Source organism: Ictalurus punctatus, chromosome 10, assembly GCF_001660625.3.
Source record: "Ictalurus punctatus breed USDA103 chromosome 10, Coco_2.0, whole genome shotgun sequence".
NCBI classification, from domain to species: domain Eukaryota; kingdom Metazoa; phylum Chordata; class Actinopteri; order Siluriformes; family Ictaluridae; genus Ictalurus; species Ictalurus punctatus.
Window position 1 is genome coordinate 4,629,196 of NC_030425.2, and position 10,259 is coordinate 4,639,454.

The 10,259-nt window shown below is 38.0% G+C and overlaps 1 protein-coding gene across 3 annotated transcripts; it reads right to left on the bottom strand.

Moving 5' to 3' along the window:
- Positions 1-260: 260 nt before the first annotated feature.
- On the bottom strand, positions 261-9,592 carry elavl1b (ELAV like RNA binding protein 1b). 3 transcript variants are annotated; one of them, XM_017477760.3, is made up of 8 exons: positions 9,459-9,592; positions 8,551-8,616; positions 6,693-6,761; positions 4,941-5,118; positions 4,112-4,215; positions 3,052-3,205; positions 2,723-2,948; positions 261-1,951 (listed from the first exon to the last, which is right to left on the bottom strand). In XM_017477760.3, exons 2-8 carry the CDS (start codon positions 8,584-8,586, stop codon positions 1,627-1,629), a joined length of 1,092 nt encoding a protein of 363 aa, XP_017333249.1. In that variant the 5' UTR covers positions 8,587-8,616; positions 9,459-9,592; the 3' UTR covers positions 261-1,626. The 3 variants fall into 3 exon arrangements, with proteins under 3 accessions (XP_017333249.1, XP_017333246.1, XP_017333248.1); XM_017477757.3 differs by having other exon boundaries at positions 3,043-3,205; XM_017477759.3 differs by having other exon boundaries at positions 3,043-3,205; positions 9,454-9,557.
- Positions 9,593-10,259: the final 667 nt, after the last annotated feature.

The window sequence follows — 10,259 nt, forward strand, 5'->3', positions numbered from 1 at the left end:
AAATATATTATACACATTTCCTTTACTGTACTACTATTTCAGTAATGACACACGTGGCACCAAACATGAGCTGCAAATTTAATCAAAGGGAAAGTAAGTAACAAGAGCTTATGCCTAGTTAGATAGACTTGTCTAGCTTCAAGTTTCTGAACCCACAATCAACAGGCAGAAGTACATTACCAAGCCATTTAGCGAAGTAGTGACAGGGATACTGCGAAAGATGGACAAAACAAAAAAAGGGGAAAACGCCAGAAACTAGGTAATTTACAACAAAACAATGGTGTTTATTTGTAAATACATAAAAGATCCATACAATAGTTCAGAGCATACTTCTGATGAAGTAGACAGATGTGAAACACGTACGCTGCATGACATCAAAACTACGGCTAAGGAACATCAAATGAACATGCATATGATGGAGATCCAAAAAAAAAAAAAAGAAAGAAAGAAAAGAAAGAAAAGAATTCAACACCTACTCTAGACAGGCAGGACTGTCTTCTGTGAGCGTGTTTATAAAGCACAAAATACATATTAATAAATGTTTAATATTACATGTGTAGTATTCAGAGTTAATCATTATACGAAGCTGAATCTTACACCAAGCATGACAAAATATCGTGTACAGTGTGTAAGTTGCAGACTACGTTACAAAACAAGTAGAAAAACAATGAGTTACTGACTCCCCCCACCAAACTACATAAATGCTGACAGCGTGTGTGAGGACAACAGGGCTGTCATATACATTATAAAGGAAATGGCGACCAATTCCGCTTTGTAGGAGAGTTGCCTGACACTTGGGGGGGGAAATGGTTGATACAGAAAAGTTTGTTCGCGATAACAAGAATGGTTAAAAAAAAAACAAACAAAAACTTGAACACAAGACAAACTTTAATATATTAACTGCCAAAATAACACCAACAGCAAAAACGCTTCAAATACATTTGCAGAAATCAGCAAAATAAGGCGTACTCTCCAGCTTCTTTGGTCCTTCAAACTTAAATCTTCCGATAGATTACATGTTGGATACATGCGTGGTTTGAATATTTACCAAAAAAAAAAAAAAAGTCTGCACTCTCCGTTTCTAAAACGAGTCATATTAGAGTAAAGCAACTTGAATGATTCAGGAACTTAAAATGGTGGAATCATGTTGATATTCAGAATAATTATGGAGCCACAGAGATGTGACATTGACCATCATCATCATCAAGTTCAATCAGCCAGAATTCTCTTACGGACTCAAGGAAATAATCACCCACAAGTTCAACCACAGGAAAAGCGACACTGACAAACGGTGATGGGAGATACGACGCATACTGCAATATGATCCTATATAACATCTACTCAGGGTTTGATGCTCCATGGCATCATATTAATTAAATGATACTGTGATAAACACTACCAAACTATTTAAGCATATGAAGATGCAATTGTTAGGCCATGTAGCCTACTCTTAAGCTAGTTATTTCAATCCCAAACTAATACAATACCAATACTAATCTATTTATTTGAACAAAGTTACATTAGTAATTATATATTCAGACAAGAATGGGGGGGGAAAAAAGAAAGAAAGAAAAAAAAAAAAAGTGTGCAAGTTCTTAGAACCCAAAAGTAATACTTTCTGTCCTTTTATTTGTGAGACTTGCTGGTCTTGAAGGACACCTGCAAGACCTTGTCCCCCAGACGGTATCCGTTGAGGCTGGCGATGGCCATGGCCGCCTCTTCGTAATTGGTCATTGTGACAAAGCCAAAGCCTCTGCATTTGTTGGTGTTGAAGTCGCGGATGACTTTGACATTGGTGACCGCGCCGAATGGGCCGAACATCTGCCACAGCAGGCCTTCATCGCTATCTTGACCCAGATTGTAAATGAAAATGCACCAGCCAGAGGTTGAGCTCCCGGCTACGTTCATGCTTGAAACACCGCTCATGTGGTCTACGCTCATTGGTGAGAACCTAGAGAGAGAGATAAAAAAAAAACAATATAAGAATGTGACAAACTTACAAGCCTCTGAAAGGAAGGTGTTTAGCTTTAAAGTCATGAACTGTCGTGGTAAGTTAAAGTTTTCTCATTGCTAAATTGACCAGTAGTCCCCTCCACCAGTTTTCATTTGAAAATCTTTTAAAAGAAAATGTAACCGGGAGAGCAAATAATTATAGTACCAAAAGTTTAGTGTTAATAAGGTGACTGGACTGTTGGCATTTCACCAACGTATTCAAATACAGAACTGATGTAGCCACATGAAGACTTAAGATTATAGCACAATCCGGTGTTGACTTGTTACTAGAGGGCCACAGATCAGTTGAGAAAATTACGACAACTGTCCATTGGGATAGGCGTGTGCAGCAGGACTGGGGATCCTGTGAAACCCAACAAAATAGTTTTGTTTTTATTTTAATGCATGTGGAAGAGGGCGGTCAGATATGAAGCTTGGGACAAAGACTGACTGCGGTAGTTACCATGGCAGTGTATTGGGTGCGGCAGGTTCATCTTCAGTAAATGTTTTGTTCTGGTCAGGGGCATGGAGTTTAAATGACCAATTTGTTCAGATTTTGGGAAACAGAACCAACTAAATTCATTGGAAAACACTTGTATATACACTAACATGCGTGCAACTGTATGAGTGGTCGTGACTGGTCAACATTTTTGCACGATTAGGCAGGTGTGGGATTTAAAACAAAAACAGCCCCACGCACACTCCCACTTCGGGATGAGTCAGTACTAACCTGAACCTCTGTGCCTGGTGATGAACAGGGCCTCCAAAGCGCCGAGACTGTGTGTTATAGAACTGTGACAGCAGCTGGGAGTTCTTTGCCTGGTTGGGATTTGCTGCAAACTTGACCGTGATGGGCTCAGATGCTCCGGGGGGCTTCTGACCATTCAGACCTTTGATGGCATCTTCTGCTTCAATTCTCTTGTCAAAGCGAATGAAGGCGACACCACGTGACAAACCTACAACAAGATAAGTTATTAGTCCAGGTGTTAAGGGGGGAAAAAAAGGGGGAAAAATTTTAAAGAAGAAGTAGTACTACAAATTCAGACATACAGTCGTTACCTGAAGCCTGATCAACCAGCACCCTCGAGTTGATGATGCGTCCATACTGGGTAAACAAGTCTTCCACATCTTTCTGTGTCATGGTCTTGGGCAAGCCACTAATGTAAAGATTGGCATCTTTTATTGTGTCAGAGCTTGGCCTGGCATAAGAGACCTAACAAAGGGAGAAAAGATATTTAAGAAACCCGTACACCCCAAAATATTCAAAACAGTTCTGATTGTTTATATAAAAAAAATGCATCAAAAGGTCAACCAGAGGCAACAAACATCCCAATAAATGAAATATAAAAATCACATATCTGTTAGTTTTTTTTTTTTGTTTGTTTTTGTTTTTTACAAAAGATTAAGGAGGAAAAAAATGACAATTTTTTCCATGGATGACAGCTTTACAGACTAGATCTAAAAATAAATAAATAAATAAATAAATAAATAAATAAATATGAACATAAAGTTCAAATTGAAAAGGGGACAATTTCCACATAAAAACAATCCCTTTAGAGAAAATACGGAAAAGAAAAGTTAACAGGGATTGCTGCGCAGGGCTTTGGTTCGGCACAATGTCATACTCAAGCAAATGACCACTCCAGCCTCCCTCACCTAAACAAAATCTTTAAAATGAATAAATAAATAAATAAAATAAAAACGCACATGTATTCAAGTGTTGGAGGCAAAACATCAGTCTTAAGATTATTCATATAAAAAAATAAATAAATAAAAAGTCAAAAAACTTCAGTATAATTCTGTACCGAAAATAAAACCATGCCAGATCAATAAGGAAAGCCAATTGTCAAAATCATAGGGGTCAAAGTCTGATAACTTGAAATAGCTGACGAACAAGTAAAAACAAAGCAGGGAAGGAAAGAAAAGAAAAAGGAAAACGAATAAACAAACAAACAAACAAACAAACAAACAACTCATACCTTTGTAAAAGTGCATTTCTTATTGAGAAACGCACTGGGCAGTATTGGGATTTTTCCTCTGCTGCCTAGCAAACTACTGGCACAACATGTCATATCTATCAGTTTACACATGGATACAAGAACAGCTCTTTGCACGTTACCTTGATAGTTTTAGACTGTAGTCTCAGCCCATTGAGAGTACTGATTGCCCTTTCTGCATCACTAGGGTTAATATAGTTAACAAATCCGTACCCTAAACTGTGGCCTAGAGAAAAAAAAAAGGAAAAAACAAAATAAAAACAACAAACGATTGTCCACATCCTGCAGACTAGAATCAGTTTTCAGAAAGGAAAAAAAAACAAAGGTTACAATGCAGTGTAATCTTGGAAGGGGGGAAAAAAAATTACATGACTTTCACAACAACTATTAAACCTCAAATAAAACTTACATTATATATTTTTTTTAAAAATCAAATGGTTATCACATAAGAAAAAAATACTGAACAGCTTCAATACTTTAAAATAAACACAAGTCAGTCGTTTTACATTTTCAAATTAAAAAACAAAAAGTTCACATCAATCACAAAGCCAAAAGAAAAATCTTAAATGACATGATTTTACCTTATTTATGGTTAGCCATACAGACATATAGAGAGGAGAAATGAATAACTAAATAAAAAAATACCGGAGCTTCAAACCATACCATATACACAAGAGAGGCATACAAGAGATCCAAGAACCAAGTGGACAACTTCACATTAAAAGTTTCCAAAAAGTCAATCGTTTAAAGCAAAATGTGAAAAATGTTTGATTTAAAAGGTAAAAGAAGTGAGCACATTTTTTTAAAAAAATAATAAAAAAAGTCGTTTACAACATGAAATATATGAACGCTCTTCACTGGTAAGGTTATTCTTAAATATTTGGTGTAAAGAGAAAATAAATAAATCAAAAGAAGAGGGAAAGCTCTACTAGTTCATCTGGCAACACTTACCTCCCATTTTGTCCCGAATAAGTTTGGCAGACTCCACCTCACCGATGCTGCTGAACAGACTGCGCAGCTCATCCTGAGTCATGTTCTGCGGCAGGTAATTGACTATCAGGTTTGTTTTAGCGTCTTTCGCCTCGTCGCCCAAGTGGCTCTCAAAACCGTTAGGAAGGTCATAGGCGTCCTGCTCAATAAATAAAAGGAGAAAATCTTTCAGTAGACTCGCAGGCACACGTTAGCCATTGGTTCAGGTCAACACAGCTGTATTCAAGAAAGTGTCAGTTATGCACGGTGACCAATGACAGGCGCCAAACAGTGTGACCTCAAGTGTGCTAGGAGCGTAAATAAGAGATAGCCGGAGAGGCGATGCAGTGGGTACACTATTACAAACTGAGTGTTAGCTTTTAGTCAAAAGTAACAAATTTGTCCATTCTTATTACAATAATAATAATAATAATAATAATAATAATAGTAATAATAATAATAATAATAATAATAATAATACACCCTTACTAAATAACTAAATGAAATTAATAGACTATATGGACAAAATGTTTATGGACACCTGACAATCACACCCATACATGCTTTTTAAACATCCCATTCCAGATTTAGACCATCCTTTGCCATTATAACCTCCTCCAATCTTCTGGGAAAACTTTCCACTACATTTAGGAGCTTGGATGTAGGGAATTCGTGCTCATTTTAACCAAAAGTGTGTTAGCGAGGTCAGGAAAGTGCAATATACAGTATACAAAGGCATTCTATACACTTGTGTGCTTCAAACTTTGTGACTTTCATTTTGAGAAAGAACCACATACAGTGGTCATGGTCAGGTGTCCAAATATTTTTGGTCTCATAATAGTGTGTGTGTGTGGATACATGGGAGACTGAGCCATGGTTGTGCTCACTATCTAATTTTTAAGATCGCTGACAAACAAGACTCTTATGAACTGCTATTGGCAGAAAACCAGAAACAATGCCGTGACTAATTAACCAGCCGTTAACGTTACTTGTGTCCAGGTGTGGGGGCTTAGCTCTCAAAACCAATTAGTCAGGAGGTGTTAAAAGCAAGACTGTGATAGTGACCATAATTCAAAGTACAGGCTTCCTCGAACACACTGTTTCTATAGGAACAGATACTTCACAAGGACCTGGCAAACACCAAGACTGGCAATAAATGGATGGGGAAAAAAAATTAATTGAACAAAGAAACCCCAAATCACCGATATGGAGAATCTTGGCCCCAGTGTCAGAACTTGGTACAGGACTTTGTACTTTCTATTTTCTCAGTAAAATGAACAGCAGCTTTTTTGTTCTTAATTTACTTAAAGAGAAAGGGGGAGGGAAAAGAGGCTACTGTTTATAACTCCTATAAACACGAGTGATAACAAGATCTGACGTGCTTCAGGATAAAGAAAGGTGCACACCTTCACTTTATAATGCATATGAGCCTTCACCATGAACATCCACTAGGAAACACACACCTACCGTGGCCTTCAACACTAACAGAGCTTCGTGTGAAAATTAATTTAATAAATACACAGATTTTCCCGTACAAAACTTGTGTTCAAGTATAATGAGCGAATATCATTCTCTCAAATTTCATGATAAAAAATTTAAATAACTTTCCAGTCAAGTATTATGCCCGTCAGGTGTATGTTTTATAGTGTTTAATAATCTTTATAAAAAAAAATTAAAAAATAAAAAAACTACATATTTTAGAGCGGTTTATAACAATCTCACCAGTACACTTACGTTCATGCTGGTACCCTTGCCAAGCTGCTGCAAATCCCGGTCATTACCCTGGCTCTGCACCTCACAAACCTACAACAAAAAAATTAATAAATAAAAACCACCATAATGCGCATATAAAAAGAAATAAGAAGCACATTAAAAACTGGCCTCCCGTTCCACACCATGAGACTAAGACACTGCCGGTTGACAGTTTATTAAGTACACCTTTTTACACAAATACACAACTGCTGAGCCCATGTGGTGCTAAGGACAATTCATCAGCCTTCCCCAACCATGCCCATCTGTGGATGATTGATAGACGGAGATATATATACACACACAATAAAAATATACATTATAAAAAAATAAATGTAAAATAAAAAATAAACAAAACACACAGGCCGCTGCCCAGATGTTTTCCCCATTTACACACACAACATGCACTTTGCATCGATTTTGGATTTTCGACCCAAGGTCTTTCGCAGAGTTGTTTTTTTTTTTAGATTGTTGTGGCAAAAATGTTTGATTTTACTGCAGCATTTATAAAAATTTGCAGTGCAACATGGAGTTTTGTGCCTTTTCACACACAAAAAAAAAAAAACTATTTGAATTGACAAAATTGCAATCGCATGGTCTTTCACAGTAATGTTTGTTGGCCAAAGAAACCTTTTAGCTGTACTCATGTTCGATGCACGTAAAGCAAAGAAGCCTTTGGCTGAATTCGCGTTGTGATGACATCACATGACGCGTCTTGGCCCAAATCTGCGGAAATTTAGAACAATCACAAGCTCCTCCGAATACTGCGGAGTTTGCTCAATTTTGCATTTATTTCTGCGATCGCAAAATCCTGGACTGGACTGACAAATGGCTTCCCCTTCATTATCAGAGTTACACTGCATCATGGATAATGATAAATACTCACAAAAGCCCTATTCATCAGGATTAAATTTACATGGGGTTCTAGGGTAACTTCTTATTTACCCTGTGATTTTAGTTCTGTCCGTGTCTTGTTTTTCTCTCCATCTTACTCTGACTAAAAACTACAGGCTGGAGTACCTCATGTTTATGCCAAACTCAGCAGTCCGATCATATTAGTCCCGTCCATATTCACACGCATATGATTTTCGATGCAGATGTCGTCTCGGTTTAGAAAAATAACATCCGACTGTTGCTATGTGGTGTATTCAGTCTCGTGGCGTATAGAACACAGTGACCCTCCCCAAGATATTAAACACTTCACAACTCACAAAAGGAAAATCAAAGTAATGCTTTAGACGAGCCATATACTTTGTGATTACGAATTGTGTATTCAAACTGCTGCTGGAACACTGGTTCTCCGCAGACTGAAATATACTCCGGTGCCTCTGTGAACGGAGCGTGATCATATGACCAGGCAACACATATCTGGTGCCCACAGAAAATACAACCCATGAGAAACACGCTGCTCCTGTGATACATATTACCATCTGGATGCGAGGGGGTTTATCAACGAGGAGACGTGCGGGGAATGTATCACCCTGATAAACAAATCCAATCTGAATAGTGCTGAGAAGAGATTTCATGGGGGGGGGGGGGGGGGGGGGTTATTTTACTACTGCTTTGCAGACTGTTTGTTAGCAGAATTATACATCATGATGTGTGTCGTAGAAACATCCTCAAGTATCACGAGACGATATTTTTTGTCACGTCGTCCAGCCGAAACTTTTTTTTAGTCTGGGTTATCACGCCGTGAACATTTCGACTCATTACATAAGGGATAACCTAATCGTGTTATATTAGACATTCAGTCTAGTTTAACTTCACACTCCTGGGTGTAAAAACCCCCCCAAAACACCACACACATACACGACTAACCACATGCCAGGGAAAGGTTACTCACCTTCAGGTATCTTATGTGTCCCCTTCTAACAGCCATGAATACACCAATAACAACCAAATCTTAAACCTGGGAAGAAAAACCAGGGGAAAGAAATCAGTGCAAAATACACACAGACTTTTTTTTATTAAAAACACACACACAATGCAAAACCTCTCAGGAAACACAAATGAAGTTATGACTGGTTTTTGGTGGACTTTTTGGTTTTTCCCCTCGAAATTAATTCTAGAGACCGAACTTATTCGTAAGAAATTGTCAAATATAAATAAGTAAATACTCAGTGTTAGTCTGCTGGATAAATATATATTATGTAGCTTAGCTACAATTTTTTTTTTAAGCTAGCATCATTATTGCTAACGAAAGTCCGTTAGCATGTCCTCAACAGCTACTACGGTATTTGACCCCCGCAAAAAACGGACTCAAGTGCGGGTTTATTTTTGTGCGTGTTTTCATTTTTTTTTTTTACATTTCAGTAATAAAAGTGAAAACGTGTGAGAATTGCTCAGAGATTCAGAAATAAGCGAGCTAGCGACATGTAGCCTTTAGCTTTAGCTAGCAAGCCCAGGAACAACGTGGATACTAAACGCCACCTCGTTTAAACACACAGCCGGGCTACATTACAGCGAGAAAATAATTACCACAAAACGTTATCCAGAGCAACGATAACAGCTTTCATGAACAATCGGGACCGTGTACGGTGTAAAAGTAAATGTGTGTACGGTGTAAAACGGAAGCCTTGATGGAGTTAGCAATGCGCACAGAGACTGGGCCTCACGTGTTAGCACAGCCTCTCCGCGCGCACCAACAAATTAAACCAAAAAACACGAACGTTCTCGCTTAAGTTACAAATATGGATGATAATAACAATAATAATAACAACAAGAATAATAACAATAAGCGATATACCGTACTTCCACAACGCTGAGCACCGTGCACTCGGTAGAAACTGATCTCGATTGCAGTAGCACAACAGCCGAATGGAGCTCCTCGCGCGCGTTGAACAATACAGAGCCGCCTGTCCCGGATGTAGTGAAGAGGTCAGCGTGCCTCGGTGTGCCCACGTCATTCAGGCCCACCCCAAATAGCTTCCTGTTGGACACAGAGTGCACTAAATGTAGTGAGAGAATCGTTATTGAATACGCCATGTAGGCAACCTATATGTAGAGTAGAGCGTTATTCGGGATTCGGTCATAGCTCTAGATTTCCAAATGGCTCTCAGCGCCATGTTAAGGGCCATGTAAAGTAACGTGGTGATGGTGTGATATATCCGTGTACACGATATTACACGCTCTAAAACGCTAGAAATTAATTAAAGCGAATAGATATTAAACCTTTTATATTGTTGTTGCTATTATTATTATTATTATTATTATTATTATTATTATTGTTGTTGTTGTTATTGCTATTATTATTATTATATTGTTATTATTGTTGTTGTTGTTCTTGCTATTATTATTATTATTATTAGTAGTAGTAGTAGTAGTAATACTCATTCATTCATTTATTCATTTTAGTAACAGCTTTATCCTGGTTATGGTTGTAGTGGATCTAATCCGGGAACAGGCAAGGCAGGAATACACTCTGAATGGGATATCATACACACACATTCATATTTAAGGGCAATTTAGCATAGTCAGTCCACCTACCGGTATGTTGTTGGGAAGCAGGAGGAAACCAGAGAACCTGGAGGAAACCCACACCGACACACAGAG